At 62.8% G+C, this 25,277-nt stretch overlaps 3 protein-coding genes and 1 long non-coding RNA gene across 12 annotated transcripts; 3 read left to right on the top strand and 1 right to left on the bottom strand.

Annotated features, from left to right (window-relative positions):
• Positions 1–2,423: 2,423 nt before the first annotated feature.
• On the top strand, positions 2,424–11,597 carry MAFG (MAF bZIP transcription factor G). 8 transcript variants are annotated; one of them, XM_027052482.2, is made up of 3 exons: positions 2,424–2,513; positions 6,608–6,670; positions 6,767–11,597. In XM_027052482.2, the coding sequence occupies exons 2-3, from the start codon at positions 6,635–6,637 to the stop codon at positions 7,217–7,219; spliced, it is 489 nt and encodes a 162-aa protein (XP_026908283.1). In that variant the 5' UTR covers positions 2,424–2,513; positions 6,608–6,634; the 3' UTR covers positions 7,220–11,597. The 8 variants fall into 8 exon arrangements, with proteins under 8 accessions (XP_026908283.1, XP_053068601.1, XP_026908285.1 ...); XM_053212626.1 differs by having other exon boundaries at positions 2,491–2,509; XM_027052484.2 differs by lacking the exon at positions 2,424–2,513 and adding an exon at positions 2,831–2,896.
• SIRT7 (sirtuin 7) lies at positions 11,567–17,310 on the top strand. Of its 2 annotated transcripts, XR_003417881.2 has the most exons (11): positions 11,681–11,813; positions 11,884–12,021; positions 12,135–12,239; positions 13,856–13,926; positions 14,024–14,096; positions 14,677–14,775; positions 14,850–15,086; positions 15,214–15,294; positions 15,452–15,558; positions 16,010–16,095; positions 16,686–16,825. XR_003417881.2 is itself a non-coding variant. In XM_027052476.2 (10 exons), the coding sequence occupies exons 1-10, from the start codon at positions 11,721–11,723 to the stop codon at positions 16,882–16,884; spliced, it is 1,203 nt and encodes a 400-aa protein (XP_026908277.1). In that variant the 5' UTR covers positions 11,567–11,720; the 3' UTR covers positions 16,885–17,310. The 2 variants fall into 2 exon arrangements, 1 of the variants encoding a protein (XP_026908277.1); XM_027052476.2 differs by lacking the exon at positions 16,010–16,095 and having other exon boundaries at positions 11,567–11,813; positions 16,686–17,310.
• Positions 14,573–16,690, bottom strand: LOC128313522 (uncharacterized). The gene is made up of 3 exons (XR_008294374.1): positions 16,422–16,690; positions 15,810–15,926; positions 14,573–14,860 (listed from the first exon to the last, which is right to left on the bottom strand). It is a non-coding gene; the product is annotated as an uncharacterized LOC128313522 (long non-coding RNA).
• A 390-nt stretch (positions 17,311–17,700) lies between the features above and the next one.
• On the top strand, positions 17,701–24,447 carry PCYT2 (phosphate cytidylyltransferase 2, ethanolamine). Its single transcript, XM_053212628.1, has 13 exons — positions 17,701–17,865; positions 19,593–19,681; positions 20,220–20,381; positions 20,588–20,654; positions 21,180–21,264; positions 21,455–21,499; positions 22,138–22,278; positions 22,468–22,548; positions 22,781–22,858; positions 23,061–23,126; positions 23,271–23,336; positions 23,536–23,624; positions 23,708–24,447. The coding sequence occupies exons 1-13, from the start codon at positions 17,777–17,779 to the stop codon at positions 23,817–23,819; spliced, it is 1,170 nt and encodes a 389-aa protein (XP_053068603.1). The 5' UTR covers positions 17,701–17,776; the 3' UTR covers positions 23,820–24,447.
• The last annotated feature ends 830 nt before the right edge of the window (positions 24,448–25,277 follow it).

The raw sequence follows: 25,277 nt of genomic DNA, 5'->3' as shown, positions 1-25,277 counted from the left end.
AACCCCCTATCGGTTATTCTGCAGGTGGTCAGGACACTTTTCCACATACTCTCCCATATTCCTGAAGAGTCTGGGAGGGGGGCAGCAAAGAGTCTGGGTTGTCTCCCAGAGCATTGACCTCCCAGGGCCGTAGAGCTGACCCCCATCCCATGGCCAGAGGGCTGACCTCAGGGCCCAGGGCCATCTCTGTGGGAAGCATCCCTGACATCCACACTGTCACTGGCCTCCAGGTGAGTTGGGCCCCAATTCGCTTCCCGACCTCTCTGATGGCCCTGGGTGGGTGCATCCCCATGCCTGCTTGTCCCTCTTCCAAGACAGAAGAGGTGGCTGGGTGTGTTCCCAGTGGGGAGGAGGAGGAGGGGACTCCTTGCTCACTTGGTGAGAAGGAGCAGAATGCGAATGACTGATAAATCAGCCTCTCAGTCACCTCCCACATGTCAATGGCAGCCAGACTCCCTCCCATGAGGACTGGGGAGTCAGGGGTGTGGGAAGACGAATGGGGATTAGCCAGCAAGCTTCCACCCATGGTGACCCCCAGCCCCAGGCCAATCACCGGTGTTTCCTGATGGCATCGTGGTTCTGGCGTGAGCTGGGTGGCACCAAGTCAACCCCATGTGGCCTGCCAGGGCCCTGCTGCGTGGACTGGCTCTTAAGGTCCAACAGTAGCTCAGACCCCACATCCCTGCCAAGTGGGACCAGGAGAACGGGGCTGACATCCGGTGGTGAGGAGGCTGGAGGAGCTGGAGCCCACAGGACTGCATTCTTATCCTCAGGGGCAAGCCTTTGTTGTTCTGTGGATTGAGTTGACTTAAGTCACACCCCTGGGGCACCTGGCTCGCTCAGTCAGTACAGCATGCAATCTTGGGGTTGTGAGTTCGAGCTCCAAGATGGGTGTAAAGATTAAAAATATAATCTCGGGGCGCCTGGGTGGCGCAGTCGGTTAAGCGTCCGACTTTAGCCAGGTCACGATCTTGCGGTCCGTGAGTTCAAGCCCTGCGTCAGGCTCTGGGCTGATGGCTCGGAGCCTGGAGCCTGTTTCCGATTCTGTGTCTCCCTCTCTCTCTGCCCCTCCCCCGTTCATACTCTGTCTCTCTCTGTCCCAAAAATAAAAAAAAATAATAATAATAAATAAAAATTAAAAAATAAAAAATAAAAAAATAAATAAATAATCTCAAGGCCCTGGAGTATGTGAAATTCCAGTGGAGCCCAGTACAATGTCACGCCCTGCCCTTAAAGAGCAGCTTGGATTAAGACAACCATGCCCAAACCTGCAACGCTGGTGACAAGGCACTGTGGGATTCAGAGAGGTTACTGGAGGCAGGCAGGGGGTGCTGTGGTGCCCTTCTGCCCCCAGCTTTGGGGGCCTCCTCGAGTGGCCTTCGTCAGTGGCACCGAGTTCCCGTGAAGCCCCGGCCACCTGTCCCTCACTCCTCCCTCTGCCAGCTGAGTCCCACTGACCCGCCTGGCGGGGTGAGTCACCCTTCCTGACGCTACACACGAGAAAGGAAATCCAGAACTTGGAAGTGGAAATGGGATGGATCCCTCCAATTTCCCCTCTTGCCCTGGGTTGCCTCGTTCTCTGGGAATTTTGAACAGCAGCGAGAAGTCCTTAGAGAAAAGGCAGGCGCAGCCACGGACTCCTGTGAACTGAGCTCCAGGCAGATGTGGATGGAACGGGAAAGGAGCAGTTGGTGCACCAACTACTCCACACTTGTTTACGGCGCACCCACTCCTGGGCTGCCTGACTGCCCGTTGCTCGGTGTGGGGTCTCGGGCGTTGGGTGAAGCCAGACCACCCTCCCCTCAGGATCTTGGAGGCGGCCTCGAACACGCCTCAGTTTGCCTCCTGGACAAGACTGTCGGGTCCTCCGTGAACCAGGCCGCGGCTACCTGGCAGGGCGGAGGTCGGCTCGCAATTAGGCGAGGTCATGCCTGCAAGTGCCCGCCAGGCAGCCTGGGAAGCCCCGCGAGGACCCTCCTGGCGATGCCCCGGGACCGCAGGTCCGCACGGGTCCCCCGGGCCAGGAAGGCGGCGGGACAGTCCCACGAGGCTCCCCGCTCGAAGGCCGGAGCCTGGCCCGCGGAGGTGCGCGCGCCCGGGGCCAGTCCCGCGAGACCCCGCCGGGGCAGGACGGCGGCGGCATCGCCGGGGCGACAGCTCCGGGCGCGCAGGCGCAGTGCAGGCGCGTCCCGCCGCGGCGGCCGCCGCCGCCGCCGCCGCCGCCGCCGCCGCCGCCGCCGCCGCCGCTCCTTCCCCTTTAAGCCCCGGCCGGCCGCGTCGCCGCTTCATGAATGGAGCCCACGTGACCAAACATCATGTGACGTCTGTGGAGCGGCGGCGGCGGCGGCGGCGGCGGATCCCGAGCTTGATCCGGCCCGGCCTTCCCAGCGCGCTCGGCCCGGCCCGCGCAGGCGGCGAGCCCCCACCCCGGGCCCGGAGCCCCCGCGCGGCCTCGGAGCGCCCCCCGCCCCGCCCGCCCCGGCCTCGGCCCGCCCGGGCCCGCAGTGTGGTGGGTGAGTGCGGCGGCGGGCCGGGCGGGGGGCTCCGGGCCCGGGGTGGGGGCGGGCGGGGCCGCGGCTCCTCCTGGAGGGCCGGGGGCGGCGCGGGCCGCGCGCTCCCGGCTTCGGGTTTGCCCCGCGCCCTGCTGGCGGCCCGTGCCTCGATTTCCCCGCGGCTCAGAAGCAGCTCCCGGCCCTCGCGCCGGGGCTGCTGGGGGTGGGCCGCGGGGGCCGGAGGAGGGCGGGGCGGGGCGTACGCGGGGCTCGCTCGGCGGAGCCCGGGGCGTCCCGGTGGGAGGGGCGGCCGCGGTGGCGGGAGGAAAGGGTGGGGTCGAGCGGGGCGCCTAGGGCTCCGCGGAAGAGCCTCTGGGCCCCGGTTCTCGCTGCTGATTCATCAGGTGTCTGTGTCCGCCCGCCCGGGCGCGGGGGTCCTCGGCGGGCCGGGGCGGGTGGGGGGTAGGGGGCGGCACGTGGCGGGGCCGGGAAGACCCTGCTCGCGGCGGCTTCGCTCCGTCACACGCGTGCCAGAGCCCAGAGGGAGACTTGCTGAGTCATCAGCATGAGGTCACTCGATGCTCATTCTGATGTCTGGGGGGGATTTGAGCAAGGGGCCTGGGGTCTAAGGGGCCGGGAGATAGGCGCAGGAGGGAAACTGGGGAAGGGCCCAGGCCCAGGGACTGGGGCACCGGTTCAAGTTTGGGCTGGCATGCGAGTTGAAGGAGGAGTGGGTGAGGAGACGGTGGAGGGGCCTCGGGGTAGGTTTTCTTCCCCCGGCAGAATGTGAAGCCCCTGGCCTGCCCGTCCCCTCCCCTCCCAGGCATTCTCTTCTCAGGCAGCTGGTCCCTGACCAGCGTCTGGGACAGTTCCCCAAACTGGGAAATAGTTCTCTGAGTGAGAGGAGGGGAGGAGCTTAGGGGGGCCGTGCTTGCCAGGCTGGGAAGCAGGCTTTCCCTGTGACTGGTCTGGTTGGCTAGGCTGGGCAGCCCCTGGGCGGGGAAGAAAGAGAGGAATACACCCTGGCCAGAGAGGGAGTCAGTGGGAGAAAGAGGGGTGCCTTTACTCAAGTCCTGGAGGGCAGTGGACAGGGCAGGGACAAGCAGGTGCAGCTGTACCAGGAAACTGCCAATGAGAGGAAGCGGCAGGACTTTGACATCTGGGGAGTGAGGTGTCTGGTGAGCAGGCCCTGCCCCTTTGCACAGCCTGGCTTTGGGGTTTGGGTCAAAGCTGCAGGTGGTGGTGGCTTTGAGGGTGCCCAGCCTTTGGGGCACAGCAGGCGGGCTGGTGTGGAAGGCATGGAGTGGAAGAATGCGGTTCCCAGTCACCCCAAAATTGTCCTACTTGAGATTGGGGCTCAGTGTCGAGCAGGTGTTAGTAAAGATTGTGGCCCTGATGGATGTTGGGCCTCTTGGGGGGGGGGGGGCAGCCTGAGGGTGGTGTGGCCTGGGCCACCTTTCCTAAATGTATGGGTGCTTCCTGGCCTCCAGGACGGGGGGTGTTTTGTCTAGATCAGAGCTGAAACTAGGGGTTCATGGCTAGGTCGGGCCACTTTGTGGTTTGTTTTCAGGGACACCCCCTGCCCCCAACACACACACACACACACACACACACACACACACAGGCAGCTTTGTGTAACACTTCAGCTCATCTTTTGGCTGGAATTTCTTCCTACCTTAGGAAAATGCAGATTCCTGAAGGGGTATTTCTGTAAGTCTTGTCATTATTTATGCTTAGGTGGAAATGAAGTTTGAAACTTTTTTCAGAATCGCTTTCAGTGGCTGAGAGATTTTGGAGAAGGTGGTTCTGAAGGGCAGGGCGGGAGTAAGGCTAGGCTAGGTTGGGGCCACGCCTGTTGGGGACATTTGGACACTAGAGTTTGCAGGCCACCAAAAGGAGCAGGGGCGGGCTGTCTTGCCTCCTGCCGAGTGTCCACATCCTAGAGTTCGGGCCCGGGTAAAGGGGACGGAACTCTCGGAACCTGTTTTCCCATCCCAACCGGCTCTCAGCCTGAGTGGGTGGCGCAGGGTACCTTGGTGGTTTCAGGCCCTGGGGACTGCCTGTGCCCTCTCCCCAGGGTGGCCCGGCCTCTGGGGGAGTTGAGTTGGGAAGGATGACCAGGCCCCAGCTCTGGACCGGCCCTTGATGGGGAGGAGAGGAAGCTTCTCCTCAGTCCCGTCTCTGGGATACTCCCTGTCTGGCTTCTGGAGGTGGCCTGAGCTATCCCTAGCCATCTATGTCCAAAGGCTGTCTCTGTCACATCTGTGTGTGTCCCCCGGTGGACAGAGGCCGGGCCAGGGGGCTGAGGCCCTGGCTTTGCAGAGGCCTGCCCCTCCCCCACAGCACGCACGCACACGCACACGCACCTTTGACTGGGAGGCGAGTGGCTGTGCTTGTGCTGAGTTCAGGCCTTCTGCGGAGGGCGAAATCTGTCGAGGAGGCACATTTCAGCTCCCAGCCGCCACGCTCGGCACTTTTCTGTGTGATCTCTTCAGGAAGTCACCGTCGTGCTCAGCATTTGGAGGGGAGGGAGCACGGCGAGTGGGAAAAGCTGGTGGCAGGCCTTTTCCTTCAGGCTGACAGTGGTTGGACCCAGGGCGGTGTCCTTGCACCCTGATTCAGACTCAAGACTGGGGTCGCTCCTCTAGCTCTGCCATGAGGGCTCGGCTTCCAGGGTGGGTTGGGGGCCCTGAGGCTCTTCTGACCTCCAGTTCCTATCTTTTCCATCCTCTGCTCTGGAACATCTGTGAGACGCCAGCCTCAGGGCCTGAGAGCCCGGATGCCCTGGCTGTGATGAGGCACCACCTGGGGCAAGGCTGGGTGAGGCGGGGGCTCCACCCTGGAGCCAACTGCACCTCCACCCCCCTCCCAGCCCATGCTTTATCTCCCCAGTGGGGTAAGAGACCTCTCCTGCAGCAGGGAAACTGCAGTCTGGCTTAGCCCTCCAGCCACGTCTGACGTCTTTTTCTGCGTCTAACCTGGAGAGCAGGGGGCTAGGGGTGGGGGGGGGGGGGGTTGGCTGAGCCAGAATTGCCAGGATTAGGTGCACAGAAATGTCCTTGGCAGGGCTTCAGGAAGCAGGAAGTGAGGGTAGAGTATGGGAGGGGCAACTGAGTGGGTGCCGGGCGGGGGCGGGGGGGGGGGCTTCAGTCCAGCCCCCCAGCCCTCTTGTTTCTGTCCCCTGCACTGTGGGCAGTGACCTCAGGTGGGGGGGCTGGAAGGGGCTGAGCAGGCCCCTGCGTGGCTAACCGGGCACTCTTATGAAACAGCGAGGATGGGGTGGGGCAGGGGCGCAAGATGCTGCAATCTGAGGCCACAGGAAGGTTGCTTCATCGGCAGCGGAGGTGGGCTGTGTGCGGCCCGCGCTGGAGTGCCTGCCACCTGGAGGGGTGGGGGGCTCCCACCAGTGCTGGAAAGAGTTGAGCTGTTCAGAGTGAAAAGTCTGTGGGAGATTCAGGGCTCTCCTGCATTTTCCTCTTGGCCTGAGTCCCCACTGGCTCCTAAGCCTTCGTGGGGGCAGGGCCAGCTGAGGGGAGGTGGCTGCAGCAGGTAGGACCCTGGAGTACACGTGTGCGGGGTCGCCGGCCCCAGCCCTACCTGCCGTTGGCCAGGCTGGCCTTCCTGGCCCAGCGGTGCTCTGCTCAGGCTCCGGGTCCCCTGGGGCTGTGTTGGCTGGCTGGCAGCCTTGGGGAGTGCCAGGCCAGGCCGGTGAGGGAGCGGGAGCGGGAGCAATGTGCTGAGTCAGCGTGACTGGGCAGGAACAGCCGTGCTCTGGGGCGCACACTGGGGTTATTTTTAAAGCTCCCGGCTTCCTTCTAGGCTGGCCCCTCCTGCATCCGTCTCAACTCTTCCCAAGCCCCTTTTCCTGGTCTCTGCCTTTCTAACAGCGCCTCGGTTCCCCTTTCCCGCCTCAGACCTGCTGGGTTCTCTAGGGACAAGGGGGACGGGGAACAGCCTAGCCAAAGGGTGGCGGGTGGCCCTCGGGGTATTGGGGACGGTCAGCTGAGAGACGAGGCTGGGAGGGGCGGCTGGGCCTCTCCCCCAGGCTCTGTATGGACTGGGGAGGGAAAGCGGGGTGTTCTCCAGGGTCCTGACCTCTGCTCCCTGTTTCGCAGAGTGCCTGCGTGCTGTGCCCCCGGGTTATGACGACCCCCAATAAAGGAAACAAGGCCTTGAAGGTGAGCAGCGGGGTGGATGGAGTCCTGAGGCAGGGGTGCCTCCAGGGTGGGCGGTCCCCCGCTCAGCCTTGACCCCGTGCACTGCCCTGCCCCCAGGTGAAGCGGGAGCCAGGTGAGAATGGCACCAGCCTGACTGATGAGGAGCTGGTGACCATGTCGGTGCGGGAGCTGAACCAGCACCTGCGGGGCCTGTCCAAGGAGGAGATCATCCAGCTGAAGCAGCGCCGGCGCACGCTCAAGAACCGCGGCTACGCCGCCAGCTGCCGCGTGAAGCGGGTGACCCAGAAGGAGGAGCTGGAGAAGCAGAAGGCGGAGCTGCAGCAGGAGGTGGAGAAGCTGGCCTCGGAGAACGCCAGCATGAAGCTGGAGCTCGACGCGCTGCGCTCCAAGTACGAGGCCCTGCAGAACTTCGCCAGGACGGTGGCCCGCAGTCCCGTGGCACCGGCCCGGGGCCCCCTCGCGGCCGGCTTGGGGCCCCTCGTCCCTGGCAAGGTGGCTGCCACCAGCGTCATCACGATAGTAAAGTCCAAGACGGACGCCCGATCGTAGGGACGCGCGCTTGCCCGGGCGGGTCTGCAAGGGGCCATTAGGCGCATGGCGAGTTTGGCAGCCCTGTCCCCTTCTTCCTCCTCTCCTCCTCTTCCTCTCCTGCCTCCTCCCTTCCCTGCAAAGCACAACCTGCACCCCGGGGCGCCGGGCTGAGCCCCTTTGATCTCGTCGTTGTCATCGTGTGTTTTGTACGTTGGGATTGGTCAGTTCGGCGGTGACGTGGGGTTGCCGCGGCCCCCTTTGTACCAAGGCTGTGCAGGCTTGGAGTCCAGAGTTGGCCCTGTGGCAACAGAGAAAGATCGGATGAGCTCTCTGGGGCTCGCGGTTCTGAGTAGGGAGGGCTGCTGTCCGCTCCTGGGTGGCCCACAGGCCCCGACAGCTGCTGCCTGGCAGGGGGCTGTGATTCACTCTCAGCGCGGCCAGCAGGCATAGATGGGCTCTGCTCCTAAGAGTAGGGTGTCCTTGGGGGCCCTGGATGGGCCTGGATGGGCGGGCCACCAGCCTGGGCGCTACGGCCGCTGGGAGGGACGGGGCGTTATGTGGCTTTGGGCCAGGGCCCACGGCGCTCAAGCCTGACGCATTGCACTGAACAAGACCAAATCACTGGTTGTGAACATTCGTGAAGGGTGTGTCCAGTGTCCTGCGACGGGTCCCGTGTCACTGTTTACATGACCTATCTGTGTGGTTACGTGGCCCTTTATTTAAAAGAGAGGAGTTCCTTTTACGAAGTTATTAAATTATATGTTTAAAAGCTAAAGAAAAAAAAGAGCTGCAGAGTATTTATAAAACTGTCTTTTTAAAAAAAAAAAAAACAAGCAAGAACATTTGACCATATATATGGAAAAGGGAAGAAAGTATAATAGAAACTTTGCTAGTTTAACAAAAGAAAAAAAAAACAAACAAAAAAAAATCCCTTTCTTGTAAACTTATGGACAAGTCTTTGTGGCTGTTGGAGTTTAGTTTTTATATACACAGAGTTATCAGACGTTATTTATAAAACTTAGTTTTAAAAAAGACAAAAAAAAAAAAAAAAAGAAAAGCCAAGCTGTGGGCGACCACAAGGCGCATCCTGGCGCCCTCTTTGCTATCTCTCTTGCAATTGTACCGAAAGTGACTTACTCCTTTGCCCTTCCTGCTTCCGTCTCTTGCCGGTGCCGTGGTGTCGTCCGTGCCTGGTGAGGTCTTGTGCAGCGTCACGTGCTGGTGCTTCTGGTGACCTTTGACCTGTGGGTGTCACTTCTTGTGTCTGTTATTCCTGTGTTTGTTTTTTGGATTTGGTTGTGTGTTTGCTTCTGCCAGCTTGCCGGCCCGGACTGGGGCGCTGGGCGACTCCCGCTCCGGCAGAACGCGGGAATCTCCCCAGCAGCCCAGCCCCCCGCCTCTGCCTCGGTGCCTGACCCGGGACCCCAGAGGAGCAGATTGGGGGCTCTGCCGCTCCCACCCCTGCACAGCCTTGGCTTCGCATGTTTGTCCTAGGCTTGGGCTGATCCAATGGCCGGGTAGGTAAAACTGGGGGCCATCCCAGACGGCGCCCCTTGCCTCCATGCCCACCGCCTCTGGCCAGGGGTGGCAGATTTGCAGGGACCAAGGAGTCACTAGGGTACCCCCGGGTGTCTTCCTTCTGGCCTCTGGTCAACATGCTTGGGCTCTGGCCTCCGACCCCAGCTTTGTTCCTGTGGGCTGCACGGGGGCCTCATCGGGACCCGTGGAGCCCACGTGGGGGTCGCGAGGCCTGCTGCCCACGTGTCCTGGCAGTGCTGCTGTGCTGTGAAGTGGAGCTTCCCAGGCAAAACCAGGTGGTTTGAGGACTCACCTGGGGCGGCCCCTTCACCCTGCCCATGAGCCTGGGGGCGGGGGGGGGGGGGTGGTCTCCGCCGGTGCCAGACAAGGGCTCCAGTGCCCAGGGCCAGGTCCTATCTCTCACCTCGCCCTGACTGGGCTCTGGGCCTTCTTTCGCCTCTGGGATCTGTGTCTTCCAGGGATGCGCTGCTCAGTTCAAGGGGTGCTCCTCTGCGGGGCTGAGCCTACCTTCCCGTGGCCCCTCGGCAGAGGCAGCCAGTCTTCCAGACTGGGCTTGGGAAGCTCCTCGGAGGTCTCCCGCGGTGCCTGCCCTCAAGAGGCTACTGCCCCATCTCTGGCCACATGGGCCTTGGCTCCTCTGGGGGCCCCGAACCCCTGTAAAGCACAGAAGTGTGGGCTGGCGAAAAGAAACACTGCGGCCTCGCAGGGTGTGACCTCGTGGGCTGCAGGGAGGATTTTCATCCCAGAGTCTGACCCAGTGTGCCCGTGGGGTAGGAGCAGGGGCACGCTGTCAATTTCTGTCGTGTTAATGGGCTTGGCCCTAGAGGCTCAGTCATTCCCGGTTGTACCCGGGTCGGCCTGCGATGGAGATTTTGACTGTTGGCTCTCAATACTTAGTGGCTTCCTGCCCCTCCTTGCTGTCTGGCTTTGTCTACCTAGGGTCTAGATGAAAGTTGTTGACGTTGGTTGTAGCAGCAGTGAGCTGGAATCGCGTCATAAGAATCACTGAAGAGGGGTCACGTCCATGTTCTCCATATCCGCTTACAGTCCCGACACTTTCGTCCTTGCTGGGAGGTAGTTGTCCATCTGCAGGCTGGAGACGTGGAGAGGAGAGAAAGGAGGTGGGTTTGGAAGTCCAGAGGCGGGTTGGAGGGTGGACACAGACGGAAGAGAAATTGCAGGTCCTTGCTTTAGGTATTGGAAGAAGCTTCTGGAATTACTGAGGCCATGCTTCCCTTCGGAGTTTTTGGATTTGGAGCAGCTGTTCCTTGGGTCTGGGAGTACATCCTGTTCCCATCAAGCCAGCCCCACGGGGCCGCTCTGCACTCTGCCCTTTCCCCCTTCCCCTTGGTTTCTTGACAGTAGAGCCTGTGTCCACATGTGACTGGTTGGTGTCTTTCTGATTCTTGTCAATTCAGTTTTCCTACTGTGAGGGTGTTGTGTTCTTTTTATCCTCGACTTTTCTGACACAGCGAATCGAGGGCTTTGGCCGAGGCCAAATCTCCCAAACTGGTCCGCTAAGTAAACCATGACGTGTACCTTCCTTCCCATCGGGCCTGAGCCCTACTCCCCCCTCATCCCGACACGGACACTCAGATTTCAGAGGAGAACCCTGTGGGAACAGGTCAGCTCCTGCCCTGAGTGTGGCCCCAGGGAGACTTCCCTATGGCCCTGGCTGCTGTTCTGGGCGGCACCGCTGTTTGTAAAGGTGGGAAGACACGGCTGCTCGGCCGTGTGGTGTGCTGGTTTCTGCCGGATACCAGGTCTCCCCGGAGGCTTTTCTGCCCTTGGTCCAGGCTTCAGGTCTGTGTGCACAACCCTGCCCATCAGCAACAGCTTCTATGGTCAGTTCCTGGGCCCACAGCTCCGATCAGCTGTAGCCTGCTTTCGGATGGCTGGTCAAGCCCCCTCCTGTCCCTGTGGCCTCCCTTTCAGAGGTGGCCAGTTGGCTAAAGCTCCCATCCACAGCTGGGAAGCCCAAGCCACAGCCTGCAGCACCGTTTCCGCTCTGGGATCTTGTAAGTTACTTTTTTAGGCTGTGGTTTGGTGAAAGGAACCAACACAGTAACGATTTTTTTTTTTTTCCCCAGAAGCCACTGAATAATTCTTTTTGGCGCGTTTTTGCCTTCCTGTTGGCCGTCTAGTTTTGGAGCAGGTGGGGAGAGTGGAGGACACACAGAGGCAGGGGTGTGCCCTGGAGACTGATGGCCTGTCCTGCTTCTGGCCTGTGTGTGTTGCGCGTGGGCTGTACCTTTGGGCCGGTCACGCACATTTCCACCCCACGCTGGAACAGCAGCCTTGGTACGTGGGTGTCTGGTGAGCTGGAGTGTTAGAAGAGTGTGCCCCTGATGGACTGCGAGGGGGCGGCCCCTCCAGCACCCTCGTGTCCCAGCCCCTTCCTTCTCCCCATCCCCTCAATTTGCTACTCCCTGAAGCCTTTAACCAAACGGGAGTGGGTACAGAAAGCCTTCTCCTGGCATCTTAGGGCAACAGGACAAGGGCTGCCCAGTGCGTCCAGCTCTGGTGCTCTCCTGGCGCTGAGAGGCTGGGTCCAAGCGGAGTTGATCAGACCCTGCCTGTCCTGCCTAGGGCTGAAACCAGGGGGAGGTGGTGGTACCCTGGGACCTGCCGGGGCAGGCAGGGGTTGTGGAAGATCCAGGTGAGGAGGGGCCTCCCTGGGGCGGGCTGTGGCCTCAGCGCTCACCCCGCCCTGTGCAGTATTTATTGCTAAATTATTGTCCAGGGGGGGCGGCACTGGGCCGGACCCCGGGTATTTATTGCTGTACATAGTGTATGTTTGTGATATATAAGGTTTTCTTTATTTTGTATATGATCAATAAACACCTTTTAAAGAGACCGTCAGGTGCTTCCTTTGCGCGCCGCGCGGGCGGGGCCGGAAGGGCGGGGCGGACCTTGCGCGCATGCGCCGGTGCACGGCCTGCCGGGAGGCGGAAGCGGAAGCGCGGGTCTCCCGGGAGCGATGGCAGCCGGGGGTCCCAGCCGCTCGGAGCGCAAGGCGGCGGAGCGGGTCCGGAGGCTGCGGGAGGAGCAGCAGCGGGAGCGCCTCCGTCAGGTACGCCGCCGCCCGCCCCGCGCCGCGCCCCCGCCCCGCGCCGCCCTCACCGCCTGCCCCGCGCCCGCAGGTGTCGCGCATCCTGAGGAAGGCGGCAGCGGAGCGCAGCGCCGAGGAGGGCCGGCTCCTGGCCGAGAGCGAGGACCTGGTGACCGAGCTGCAGGGCCGGAGCAGGCGGCGCGAGGGCCTGAAGCGGCGGCAGGAGGAGGCGAGTCCCGGGGCTCGGTCGGCGCGGGGCTCGGTCGGCGGGCCGCCGGGGCCGGACCTCTAGCCGGGCGGGGGCGGGGGCGGGGCTTACGGCCGGCCTCGGCGTCTCGGCAGGTGTGCGACGACCCGGAGGAGCTGCGGAGGAAAGTGCGGGAGCTGGCCGGCGCCGTCCGGAATGCCAAGTACCTGGTCGTCTACACGGGCGCCGGCATCAGCACGGTACGGCGGCGAGGCGTGGGCGGCCGCGCCCCGGCGTCGGCTCCCAGGTCCGGGAGAAACCCGGAGTGCCGGGGGCGGGTGTGGGGCGCCCCCTTCTGGGTGACTGACCCCAGGACCGCGGAGAGCACAGTCGAGAAGCTCGAAAGGACTCAAACTTCGTTGAGGGCATAAATACGTGTAAACACTTGCAGTTTTTGTGATACCCCGTTCGAGGCAAGAAGGGAAGAGGAGTGAAACAGGACATAATACGTTAGTGCCTGCAGGCACCTCCTCGTTTCAAGTCCGGGAGGTTAACTCACTGTCCTAAGGTTATGTGGGTAGAGTGAAGCCCCAGACCGTCTCCTGATTCCGCGTTCGTTGTTATTTTCTGAATGTTGAAGGAAAGTAAGTAGAACGCGAGGTAGTTAGAATTAGAGTACACCAGGTAAAGAAGAGAAACGCGTTGGGTTTGGGGACATTTTATTGAGAAGCTATCTCGGGCCATTGAACACGGCTAGCTTTGAGAGTGTTACCTGTCCACGTAATGGGTGCCTGTCGAGTGTGACCCATGTGTGGGCCCGGCAGAGGTGAACACTGAGGATTTCTGGCCTCGGGGAGGCCGCAGGTGATGAGGGGATGGCAGTAGCTGGCCGGGCCGGGTTGCCAGAGCAGACATGCAGACACGCCCTCCGCGGTCTCAGAGAGCTGGGACATCCATCCAGCTTGCTTTCTGTGCGAGGCGGCATTGAGGCGGGGCCTTGAAGGTTGAGTAAGGTTTTACAGGAGAGGGCCAAGGGAAGATCCAGCGAGATCATGTAAGGGGCGCTGACCGTCCTAACTTGCAGACCCTGGTGGTCGGGTCTCCGTCCTCCAGTCATTCCTGTCGTCTCTGAAAGTCCTGCTCTTTGGTTTGCTCTGAGCATCACTGTTTGAGGTTTCTCTTTTCAGTGTGATTCAGAACCACACTGCTTGGGGTGGGCATTTTTCTGAGCCTGAGCCACAGGGAGGAGACAGGGCTCCCCAGAAGGGATGTCACTCACAGCCTAGGGAATGTAAGACTCCTTGCTCCGAGCACGCCTTCTGTCTTCTCTCGTGGTGGTTTCGTTTCTCTGCCTTGAGAGGTAGGGACATTCAGGGTGTTTAGCTCGTCTGGAGAGATTGGCTCTCTTTGTCAAGGGAGGTCAGGAAACACCGTATCGGGTGTCAGAACTGGGACAGACCAGCACTCCTACCCAGGGTGCCACCATTTGCTAAGTGTTTCCTGAGCACTGGCTCGGCCCTGGGGACACACAGATCAGCCTGACCCGTCCTCTCCCTTGGTTTGGAGGACAGATGGGGCTGCAGAGCCCAGGTTGTGCTCGTGCTGGAGAGGCTCCCGGAGGAGGCAGGACTCCTTGGAAGCCGGAGGGAGGAGCTAGACCGGGTCGGGGCAGGGGTCCGGGCAGAGGGAAGGAGCCACTCCATCTGGGTTCAGGCAGGTTGGACTAGGAAATGCTGAGCCTGTGGAATGAACGGAGGCCAGGGCACAGATGAGTCTGGAACACATCAAGAGAAAAACGTTGAGTTTTCGTTTGGGGGAGTTTTGCCAGTTCCCGTAGTGATGCATTTTCACCGGCCTCGTCCTTCTGAACATGCAGGCAGCGTCTATCCCAGATTACCGGGGCCCTAATGGAGTGTGGACGCTGCTTCAGAAAGGGAGAAGCATTAGGTAAGCAGCCTGATGCAGCCTTCCCGCCAGTTGAGCAGAGGCAGCTTGGGCCTGACCTCACAGCTCCCCACGCCTTTGCTTCCCTTCCACCTGGCAGTGCTGCTGACCTGAGTGAGGCCGAGCCAACCCTCACCCACATGAGCATCGCCCGCTTACACGAGCAAAAGCTGGTAAGAGCCCGGTGTGGCTAGCTAGTATACTTGCCGGGTCCCTGGCACAGGGCCTGGAGGGCCACCTTTGTGCCCACATGGCAACTGCATCGTACCTCTGTCCCAGGGACCCCTGGGATAAGTGCCCACAGAGTGTTTTGGACTCCGGTGCCGCTTTTTCAAGAGAAGGGTAGTCTCTCGCGTGAATCGTAGGGCCGGCCTCAGGCCAAGAGCCGCTGGTGGCTTTTCCCCCCTGTGTTTCTCTCACATTGTCCCCACAGACCTCAGAAGCCACCTAGGTACAGGGGAGGCTTGTGGGAACTCTAAAGACCCTCTGCCGAGCACTTTCAACCAAGTAGGGAAGGGTCAGTCCTCCTGGTCCTCCAGTGACCTGAAACATAATGACCCAAGAGAGTGTCACTTCGGGCCCCAGCCCCTTCCCTGCCGAGAGCAAACAGCTGCACTCCCAGCTCGCTAAGTGCTTCCGGGTTGGTCCGAGCTGCCCTGGTTTGGGGACTCTGGGCAGGGTCAAGGACTGCTTTCACTACTGAGCACAGCCCCTCACAGGCCACCTGCTGACTTGCCCTCACTTGCCCCGCAGGTGCAGCACGTGGTGTCTCAGAACTGTGACGGGCTCCACCTGCGGAGCGGGCTGCCTCGGACGGCCATCTCGGAGCTCCACGGGAACATGTACATTGAAGTGAGCGGTCCCTCTGGGATTCGCGGGCCTGTGCGGGCCAGCGGCTCCTGCTCACGGCGCCCTCTCCTCCTCAGGTCTGTACAGCCTGCACACCCAACAGGGAATACGTGAGGGTGTTTGATGTGACTGAGCGCACCGCCCTGCACCGGCACCAGACGGGCCGGGCCTGCCACAAGTGTGGGGCCCAGCTCCGGGACACCATTGTGCACTTTGGGGAGCGGGGCACGCTGGGGCAGCCTCTGAACTGGGAGGCAGCCACTGAGGCTGCCAGCAAGGCAGACACGATCCTGTGTTTAGGTTCCAGCTTAAAGGTACGTGAACAGCGCCGTGGACGGGACCGGAGGGGAGGGGAGAACCACCAGTGCAGTGTTAGAAGCTTCCTGTAGCTTCTTCGCTGTTGTGCATGTGGTCTTTCTGTCCGTCTGTCCGTTCCTGCAGGTTCTAAAGAAGTATCCACGCCTCTGGTGCATGACCAAGCCCCCCAGCAGGCGGCCCAAGCTCTACATTGTAAACTTGCAGGTAACTTGAGCACCCAGAGACACCTCCTTAGACCTGGGCCTTAGAACAGGAGAACCAGAGAGTTCCTGGATGTTCGTGTCCTGGGTCACAGAGATATGGCAAGAAAGGGCCATTGGGAAGAAGTGAGGTATCCTCACTCGCCTTCCCCTGTCCCCAGTGGACCCCGAAGGATGACTGGGCTGCCCTGAAGCTTCATGGGAAGTGTGATGACGTCATGCAGCTCCTCATGGACGAGCTAGGCCTGGAGATCCCCCGCTACAGCAGGTGAGGGGGGCATGGGTGCATCCCCCCCCTTCCCTGCCCTGTGTGGATGGACCGCGTCTGTCTTTCCTCGTGAACTGAGTGTAGAGAATGCTCTGAGTTGTCGCAGATGGTGTCTGAGGCGTGACCCCAGCTTGGTGGCCTCTGCCAGCAAGGGGGAGTGGCAGAGGCATCAGCTGAGGCCCCCTGGCTGGTGTGACTCCCCATGGGGAGAGAGAATGTGCCAGTGTGTGCCTGGAGAGCCCCCCTCCTACCTCCGACAGCCTGGACGCGAAGGTGCCTTGAAGGGACGTGGTCTCGGCATCTCCAAACAGGATCTCGGTGCACTCGGTTCGGGGAGCTGGCGTACTTTGGGGAAGCTTAAACTGTACCTTAATACAGAATTTGTGATAATTTAGACGTGGTGTATGTATTGAGTAAAAAGTTTACACTTTCTTTCTCTGTGAATTTTCAGGGTCTTATAGGGGAAATCAATAACTTCTTTTAATCAAAGGGTTCAAGAATTAAGGATCCCTTCACCTTCTGGGCCTGGCAATTCTTGTATGTTATGTTTGTGCTGTTCTGTAATGTGGGCCTATTGTGTACTGTATTTTTTTTTTTTACATTAACTTAGCTCATTTTCTTTATCAGTGCTTATCTGTATCTTAAGTTTATGATATGTGGTTCTACATCTCCGTCAGACACATGATCTCTTCACGGTGTAGTCTGTAGGCCGCGCCTCCCTAGTCAGCTGGCCTTTCCCGCCCCCCCCCCCCCCACATCAGGTCTGGCAGTCTGGGAAGAGGGAGAGGGTCTGGCCCACCCACCCCTGACCATACACTTGAAAGGTGGGACCCAGAGTTGCTAGTGACCAACCGCTGCCCCACCTTGGGCGCGCACAGCCTGCTCGATCACCAGCAAGGACACTGAGTTCTCGGGGGCCGAGCTGGTCTGAATCACTCAGGAACCTTAGCCGTCCGGCAGCTGCTCTGTAGCTCGGGTGTGATGGAACTGCCGCTAGGCAGAGCCTGGCCACAGTTCAGACCCCAGGGGAGGGCAGCAGGGTGACCGCAGTCAGCTTTCCCGCCCTGGGGCAGGTTGTGACCGAGGGGCTCCCAGGCACGTCTGACCCAGCTTTCCCTTTTCGGTAGGTGGCAGGACCCGATCTTCGCCCTGGCGACCCCCCTGCGTGCGGGTGAAGAAGGCACCCATAGTCGGAAGTCGCTGTGCAGGAGCCGCGAGGAGCCCCCGCCCGGAGAGCGAGCTGCGCCACTTAGCTCCGCCCCGGTGCTGGGAGGCTGGTTTGGCAGGGGCTGCACTAAACGCACAAAAAGGAAGAAAGTAACGTAACCCGGTGCTTGGCGGGAACAGTTGGCACTTTGCAGAGGACGGAATGCCTGTTCGTGGGGGGCCCGGCCAGGACTGCCCCGGGGTCCAGCGAGAATCCTCTGGCCGGAAGGCCCCTTGCACCGCTGTGGGCGTCTCCAGGAGGACGCCTCGCCTGTGCAGCCTCTGCATAAAGCGGCGGCGGCCGTGCCGTTCTTTGGGGACAGAGCTCTGGTCGTTGCACAGCTGGCCGGCCGAGAGGAAGCGCGGCTGCCTTACCTCATTCACCAGGCTAGTCTCAGGGGCCTCAACCCTCTTTCTACTACTTCGTACTGAAACCTGTTAACTTTATAGGAACCTCTTTCCATGTGGGGTTTGCGGCAGAGGGGTGGTTTGGGGCCTCGGCTCTCAGCAGCCCTTTTTATTGTTATTAAACATCTCAGCACTGTCCCTCGAGTGTCCTGTGACTGTCCAGCTGGCGCGTGGTGGGGGGCGGGCGCCGCGCCGGGCTCGTGGGGCTGGGGGACGGGCCAGGACGGGGCGGGGACGCTGGGCCCCACGTGGCCCTGCCCCGCCTCTTCGGCCAGGTGCGCTTACGCTATTGGCCGCGCTGGGGAGACGGACTTTCCGGAGGCCGCCGGGCGGGGGGCAGGGCTCGGCGGTGGCGGCTCACGCCATTGGCCACGCGCCGAGGGGCGGGGCTCGGTTCCGGGGCGGCCCCGTAGCTCACGCCATTGGCCGCGCGCTGTAGGCGGCGGGCGGGGCGCCGGGGGGCGGGACGGTGCTCGCCATTGGCCGCGCGCGGCGGGTGAGGCCCGCGTGACGCCGCGTGCGCCGGGTAGGGCGGGGCCGGCGGGCGGCGGCCGCTGGGAGTCGGGGAACCGGCCGGGCCGTGCCGCGCCGCCGCTGCGGGGCCATGATCCGGAACGGGCACGGGGCGACCCGGGGCGCCGAGCCGCCGGGGCCGGGGGGCAGGCGCGCCGTGCGAGTGTGGTGCGACGGCTGGTGAGCGCGGGCGGCCGGGGCGGGGGCGGCTGGGCTGGGGCCGCCGCCCGGAGACGTGCCTGCGGCCCGGCCTGCGCCCGGTGTCCGGGGCGGCCGTGGATCGCGAGGGGCGGGCAGCGAGCCGGGGCCGACCCGCGCCCGCCCCGCCGCGGACGGCTGTGGGCCACAGCCCCCCGGCGCTGCCGCTCCCGCCGCTAAGCCGCCCGCCCGAATCTTGGCCGGTGGCAGCGCGGGGCGAGGGTGTCCGGTCCCCGCGACAGGAATCACGTTGGTGTTGTGAGGTGCGCCCCCTCGGAAGGAGCCGTGTGCTGCCCAGCTCGCCTATCGCTAGATCGGAGAGATTCCCCTGGGTTGTCTGGGCAGGGATCAGGGCAGGACTTGCTGGTGTCCCAGACCCCCAGTGAGGCCCCCAGGTCCCTGGGGCCATCCCAGGAGGGTTACAGTGCTCCCTCCCTTCTCTCTTCTGGCCAGCCAGACAGCTGGACTTGTTTCAAGATAAGTTTGGGGCTGTCAACAGATAAGAGGAAGACTGACCTCTGCTGAGGTCTTGCCACCTAGAGTGCTTTCTCTCACCTTTACTTAATAGAATCCGAGAGAGGGCAGTCCCCATCCCTGCTAGCTTACAGCTTCCAAGGAGAGCACGAGAGACTGCCGTGACTTTGCAGCTGCACCACAGTCACCCGGGGCAGAGGGAGCGTGGCTTCTGTTGGTGGACTCTGACCTTGGCCCTGGCCGGGTTGGGCCCCTACCCCAACAGGCCACTCATGGCCACACGGCCACAGTAGCTAGGACACACCCTGCACCCCTGGCCCAGCCCGTGCAGTGAGCTTAAGGACCAGCCGTGCCTCTGGATTTAGACTTTTCTTCCCTCACCCCAGGGCCGGAGCCATGTGACCCCACAGGCTTCTGTGCCGGGACTGGTGCACTGTGGCGGGAGTAGCAGGTGGCATGGAGTGGAAGAGGGTCACCTGGAGAAGCGGGGGCAGTGTCGCCTACTCAGGAGACAACATGAAGCTAGAAGAAAACAAAGCTCCTGTGGGGCTAACTTGGGGCCCCCAGAGAAACGTGCGGGTTCCCCTCGGCACATGCGGGGAGCCAGTGAGTCTTCACCTGAGAAGTTACTCTTAACCAGGCCTAGATTAAAGGATAAGAGCTCTACAACCAGAGGCCAGGGAGGCGGTGGTTGGCCCCAGAGAGCAGAGGCTCGCTGAGTTTCCGGAGGCCATGGGGGGAACAAGCAGGATTCCCAAAGCTAGCAGTTGCCTTTGCTCACTTTTGGACTTTGTTTTGTGTTGGCCCCAAGACTGTCCACCTGCCTCAGAGTGGAACAGAGTCCAGCCCACTCCTAAGTTACTGTCAGTTTAAAGCTTAAAGGGACTGCCTGCCACAGTTGGCGTTCGGATAGCGGAGGGGCTGAGAGCAAAGGGCAGAGCTCCGTGGCAGGTCTGGGGCGCACAGTATGTGCCGTGCGCTCGCCGGCCCTGGGGACCAGCAGGCCCTGTCCCTGGGCACAGTCCGGCCCCTGTCATGCTTGCCGAATGTGGCCCAGGGTGCGGTGGTGTGGAGAGCCAGGTACCCGCCTCCCCCTGAAAGCCCTGGCTCAGCCCAGACCCCTGGGAGCAGCTCCCAGTGGCGGCTTGTCAGAGGCTGCACCCCCCACACCTCCGCTTCCAGCTGCTCACTGCGTCTCCTCAGCACAGGGACTCAGCACCCTGTCCTTTTCACAGCTACGACATGGTGCATTACGGCCACTCTAACCAGCTGCGCCAGGCACGGGCCATGGGCGACTACCTCGTCGTGGGTGTGCACACGGATGGTAAGCTGGGGCTGCCGCCTTTCACTAACTCTGCAGGGCCCTGCAAGGGGTGAGACCAGACCCAAGGCCGTCTTTCTGAAGATCACAGCTCAGCATGCTCACCCCGACTCCAGACCCAGGCTTAGCGCCCCCAGGGCTTTCCCGCTGTGCGTCTCACATTGAGCAGTGCAGCCAATGGACCAAGCCTCCGGCTCTGCCGCCCACTCCACACACACATCCGCATCGACCTGCTTCCCAGGGCCTTCGAGGACTGAGCACCCACTTGTCAAAGGGAGCGCTTGACTACCTGGAACCCGATGAAGGGACCGTGTAGTTGTCCAGCAAACACATCGTGAGCACCTGCGCTGGCCCATAGAGGACAGAGCGGTGTCCGCTTGGGTGTGTTCCTGCCCTGTGGGCCGAGGGCGCAGTGACAGAGACAGCTGCCCGCGACGGAGCTCACGCGTGGTCAGAGACTGCTCGGTGCCGGGCGGGGGCTCCTGTGGCCCAGCCCCTCCAGAGCTCACGGGTCTCATCCTTGTCCTTTCTCCGGCTCTAGAGGAGATTTCCAAGCACAAGGGGCCCCCAGTGTTCACTCAGGAGGAGAGATACAAGATGGTCCGGGCCATCAAGTGGGTGGACGAGGTGGTGCCAGCCGCTCCCTACGTGACCACGCTGGAGACGCTGGACAAGTACAGCTGCGACTTCTGTGTCCATGGCGGTGAGCGGGCGGGGCTGGGGCTCTGGGACCTCCGCACACTTGGGGCAGCAGCACCGAGCCCTCGGGGGATCTGGGAAAGCCCTGGCTCCTTCCCCACTGGCGAGTCCCTGCGTGCCAGGCGGGCCTGGGAGGAGGGTTGGGGGTCCTAAAAGTCTGTGTGGCTCTGGGTCGAGGATCCTCGTTCCCACGTGTGTGTTGCCCCTTAGATGACATCACACTGACCGTAGACGGCAGGGACACCTACGAGGAAGTGAAGCAGGCTGGGAGGTACAGGTGAGCCGCAGCAAGGGTCCCGCCTTCTCAAGGAGTGGGGCTCGAAGCCTCCCCCGGGCTCTGGCTGCCCGCGAGGAAATTGGCCGTGGCCCGCGTCTAGCGGGCAGGGCCGCAGCGTGGGGGGCTGGCGTGTGGTAGGCCTGCGGCGCCCCACGAGGCGGCTACAGTAGGCGCACGGGGCCGTGACCGGGGAGCGGGTTCTGTCGCCGGTGACTAACCCAGAAGGCCGGCGCGGCCCAGCACGCCCTTGGCAGAGAACGCGCCGCAGGGCGAGACCTGAGAGTCCGGGGTGCGGCGGGGGCCAGAGCTGCCGCCTCCCCGAGGCTGGCCTGCCCACCCAGCGCCTCACGCTTGGGGTTTAGCAACGTTTTTCCTCTATTCTGTCATTTCCTTCAGTTGATAAAAGCACAGCGGCCTTCCCGCTCTCTGGTCTGCACGCGGCACGGCGGGGGGCTGGGGTGAGCCGGAGGTGGGGCCTCTCGACCGTGTCCAGGACGCGAGCCCTGACCCCACCTCTGTCCCCAGAGAGTGCAGGCGCACCCAGGGCGTGTCCACCACAGACCTCGTCGGCCGTATGTTGCTGGTGACCAAGGCGCATCACAGCTGTGAGGTGAGTCTGTGGGGGACCTGGGTGGCATCCTCGACGTCCCGGGGCTGAGGACACCGCTGGGAGCGAGGGAGCACCCAGCCTGCCGTGTCCTGACCCCTGCGTGGGCTCCAGGACAGTGAGTCTTGGGGGTCCTGGGGTTGGTCGTGTCTAGAGAGCGAGACCGCTCAACATCCCGCATCCTTCCGTTCAGGAGATGTCCTCCGAGTACCGGGAATACGCAGACAGCTTTGGCAAGGTGAGCACTGACGTCCCCCCGCCGGGCCGCCCCTGGGGAAAGGCCGGCCAGGCCCCTCACCCAGCCCCCTGCCTTCTGCGCCCTGGCAGGGCACTGACCACCGGGCCTGGCAAACTGGCCGGTCACAGCGGCCCCTGTCTGGTGGCCTCTAACTGGACGGCCTGGTCCTCTCTCCCTTTGTAATCCCCTCACCTGACACCCGGGAAGGAAGGAGACGCTTTCCTCCGAAGGCTCCTCCCAGGTGACCAGAAGGTGGCCTCAGGGTGCTGGATCCCCACAGGGGCCGCGTCCACCGGCGGGCCGGTTGTCAGGCCGTGGCGGTGTTGGCCGCAGTGCCTGCCGTGGCCATGGGGTGGAGCCGTGTCCTGCTGGTCACAGGGACCTTACCCAGCCTGGCCCTGGAATGGACTGGGCATGGCCCACCGGGCCCCCACCGTCCGGCACACAGACGGTCAAGCGAGTTGGCAGGCTGCGGCTGGGGCTCGGGTTCTGGTCCACGGTCCCTGCTGCCTGCTCCCAGAACAGCCGGGCAGGCAGGTGTGGGCAGCCCCAGACTCAGAGGAGGGGCTTGGGGGTGGGGACAGGTGAAGGATGTGCCTGCGAGGCGTGTCATCGACCAGACCCCTCTCGGCTTACAGTGCCCGGGGGGACGGAACCCCTGGACGGGGGTGTCACAGTTCCTGCAGACGTCCCAGAAGATCATCCAGTTTGCTTCTGGGAAAGAACCCCAGCCAGGGGAGACGGTCATCTACGTGGCTGGCGCCTTTGACCTGTTCCGTATCCTCTGGGTCCTAGTGGGAGGGTCGCCCCCGTCCTGGGGCTTCTCTTTGCATAGCCACGTCTGTATCACCGGGCCACGGGACCCAGAGGGGCCTCACTGACTCCACGGGCCCCCAGACTGGGGTGGAGTGTGAGGGAGCGGCCGGGGCCCCCAGTTCTGTTACCTGCTCCTTAACCGCGGCATGGACATCGGCCACGTGGACTTCCTGGAGAAGGTGCACGGCCTGGCAGAGAGGCCCTACGTCATCGCCGGCCTGCACTTTGACCAGGTCTCACTCCCTGGACAGCGGATAGGGTGTGGGGGCCCGCGGGGGTTCCTGGGGTGGAGGTTGGGTCGGGGGGCCCACAGGAGGTGAGGTCTTGGATGCTGGTGGAGGCGGAGGACACAAACCGGGGCCTCTTCTGGGGACCGGGGCGGCCCCACCCACAAGGGACCGTTGGGGGATCACAGCCCTCACCCGCCCTGGGTTGCCTGCTCACCCGACCTCGCTCTGGCCCTAGGAGGTCAACCACTACAAGGGGAAGAACTACCCCATCATGAACCTGCACGAACGGACCCTAAGCGTGCTGGCCTGCCGGGTACGTGCTGAGGCGGGTGGCCTGGGTGGTGTCTCCTTCCCAGGCTCATGGTCCCAGGGCATCCAGGAGGCTTGGGCTTCTGGCTGGCCAGCCCCACCATGCTGCGCCCCAGGCCCTGCTTCCTTAGCGGCGAGAGCCCTCTCCCGGCACCCTCTGGCCGGGCAGGCTCCTAGCTAACCACCTGTGCTCCATGTCTGCGTAGTACGTGTCGGAAGTGGTGATCGGGGCCCCGTATTCGGTCACGGCGGAGCTCCTGGACCACTTTAAGGTGAGGCTGCTGGCAGGCCAGGTCGCAGGGGAGGCCAGGCTGAGAACACGGCTGCGGCCTCTCCCTAGGAGGGCCCTGAGTGCCGGCAGGGGGGAACGGGGGTGGGGGTGGGGGCGGGCTCCCTGATCCCTGCTCCCTCCCCAGGTGGACCTGGTGTGTCACGGGAAGACGGAGATCGTGCCCGACAAGGACGGCTCAGACCCTTACCAGGTGGGTTGTGCTGGGACCCAGGCCGGGTGAGGACTGCCAGTCCAGTGGCACCCCGCTATGACAAGGCAGGTTGCTAACAGGCAGGACTGACGGCACCCGTTCTGGTCTTCCTGAGGGCCCCCCGGGCCCGGGCAGCTGGGCAGTGTCCTCAGGTTCCAGAGGAGGGTCCTCATCTTCTCCCCTCCCCGCTGGCCCCCAGGAGCCCAAGAGAAGGGGCATCTTCTGTCAGATCGACAGCGGGAACGACCTTACCACGGACCTCATCGTCCAGCGCATCATCAAGAACAGGTGAGGGGGGGGCCCGGGGGGGGTGCGCAGAGAGCCACGAGGCCCAGGCCCGGGCACACGGCTCACCCTGGCCTGGCCCCCAGGCTAGAGTACGAGGCCCGGAACCAGAAGAAGGAGGCCAAGGAGTTGGCTTTTCTGGAGGCCAGGCGTCGGCAGGAGGTGCATTCCGAGAGGGAGAGTGACTGTGACTTCTGACCAGAGGAAGGTCACCGGAGCGCCCGGGTGCCGGCCCTCCCCCTGCTCTGCTCCCTGCGACTTGAGGGCTTGGCTCCCGCGGTTTTAACAAAGCCTCCAGTGTTCCCTCTGACTGGCCCCATCTCGGAAGGGCCAGAGTGGAGGATGCTGCCTCCCACCCCTCCGGCCAGGTGCCCTTCCCGCTGAGCCGCACAGAGAGGGCCTGCAGCATGGTGGGGCGGCCCAGCGAACAGGGTGAGCAGAGGGCACCTGCGGCCGGAGGGGCGCTGCCCTGTGTGCCGGTGGAGGCCCAGCTCAGCTCTCCCTGCCCCCGAAGCTCCGCAGACCCAGGACGGCCCTGCTGCCCAGCTCGAGGCGGTGCCCGTTCCGCCCTTGGGATCATTGAAGCCAGCTTCAGGGGAGCAGAGAGCCAAGGGGGGCACCCCCTTTCCGTCTCAGGGTGCAGACCATGCCGTCTCCTGCGTGGATACCTGTTGACCCGTGCGTGGCACGTCCCTGGTGCGCTGGGCCTGGCTGTTGGGTACTGTGCCCCCCGCTTCCCTGGCCGGCCTCGCTGCTCCCCCACAGACTGTTCTTGATTTTGTACCTGACTGGCTGGCGCACAACCCAATAAACCTGGTGGGAGGTACTCTGTGTTGGGCTCTTGGCCCCGCTCCCCCGCCCCACCATCCACGTACTGAGGGTGCAGCAGGCAATGTGGCAGCGAGGAACCTCCCCCCCCTCCCCAGTTTAGGACCCCAAGATGCTTCAGGCTGAATCCTGTGAAGGGAGGTCCAGATCAGCCTCCCTGGGGCGGGGGACAGGAATCCACCGGGACTCCCAACAAGTGTGGGGGAGGCCGCTGCAGACCCGGCCGCACCCTCCTCGAGGGTGGGGACCTCGTGCTTCGCTGTGGGTCAGAGGAGAGGTGAACGCAGGGCTCCCAGGCCTCAGGAGGGGCCGCCTGGGCCGCGCGCAGCTCTGGTGCTGGGGCCTCTGAGCAGCCCAGACCAGCCCCGAGACGCTGCGCCGCTGGCGGCCTCCCCCCTGCTGCCTGGCCTGTTTGCTCGTTCCTTCAACCCAAGGACCCACTGCCCTGTGCTCAGTACTTTGAGGTGTTTGGGGAACCACCCAGGAGCCGCCCCTCCAGCAAGGGACAGCTTTGTCCTCGAGAAAGCCAGGAAACAAGGCAGAGCCAGAGTGGGCATCCCTGAGGCAGGAGGGTCCCCCCTGAGATAGGGCGGTCACAGAGGAATTCTCTGACCAGGACACTGGAACTGGCTTAGACGACTCAGGCAGCACCTCCCAGGGGAACCCGGGAGCTGTGTGGACAAAGGCAGGGAGGTGAAGGGGCTGGAGAGGCAGGACGTGGAGACCACCTCCAGGGGCGGGAGTGGGAGCAGGGCGTGGGGCTAGGCTTCCAGTGCCCCCAGGAGGGCGGTGTGGATTTGGGGATGGTGCCTCTGTGCGGGCTATCTC

Source organism: Acinonyx jubatus, chromosome E1 (assembly GCF_027475565.1).
Source record: "Acinonyx jubatus isolate Ajub_Pintada_27869175 chromosome E1, VMU_Ajub_asm_v1.0, whole genome shotgun sequence".
NCBI lineage: Eukaryota > Metazoa > Chordata > Mammalia > Carnivora > Felidae > Acinonyx > Acinonyx jubatus.
This window is presented reverse-complemented; position numbering and strand designations above follow the sequence as displayed.

Excerpts from the sequence above, each read along its gene's own strand:
- MAFG (XM_015084510.3), top strand. The coding sequence starts at position 5,368 with ATGCTTTATCTCCCCAGTGGG. Across the intron at positions 5,389-6,607 it reads TGCTTTATCTCCCCAGTGGG|AGTGCCTGCGTGCTGTGCCC; the intron begins GTAAGAGACCTC and ends CCTGTTTCGCAG. Across the intron at positions 6,671-6,766 it reads AAGGAAACAAGGCCTTGAAG|GTGAAGCGGGAGCCAGGTGA; the intron begins GTGAGCAGCGGG and ends CCCTGCCCCCAG.
- PCYT2 (XM_053212628.1), top strand. The coding sequence starts at position 17,777 with ATGATCCGGAACGGGCACGGGGCGACCCGGGGCGCCGAGCCGCCGGGG. Across the intron at positions 17,866-19,592 it reads CGAGTGTGGTGCGACGGCTG|CTACGACATGGTGCATTACG; the intron begins GTGAGCGCGGGC and ends TCCTTTTCACAG. Across the intron at positions 20,382-20,587 it reads CGACTTCTGTGTCCATGGCG|ATGACATCACACTGACCGTA; the intron begins GTGAGCGGGCGG and ends GTTGCCCCTTAG.
- SIRT7 (XM_027052476.2), top strand. The coding sequence starts at position 11,721 with ATGGCAGCCGGGGGTCCCAGCCGCTCGGAGCGCAAGGCGGCGGAGCGG. Across the intron at positions 12,240-13,855 it reads CGGGCGCCGGCATCAGCACG|GCAGCGTCTATCCCAGATTA; the intron begins GTACGGCGGCGA and ends CTGAACATGCAG. Across the intron at positions 14,776-14,849 it reads ACGGGAACATGTACATTGAA|GTCTGTACAGCCTGCACACC; the intron begins GTGAGCGGTCCC and ends TCTCCTCCTCAG.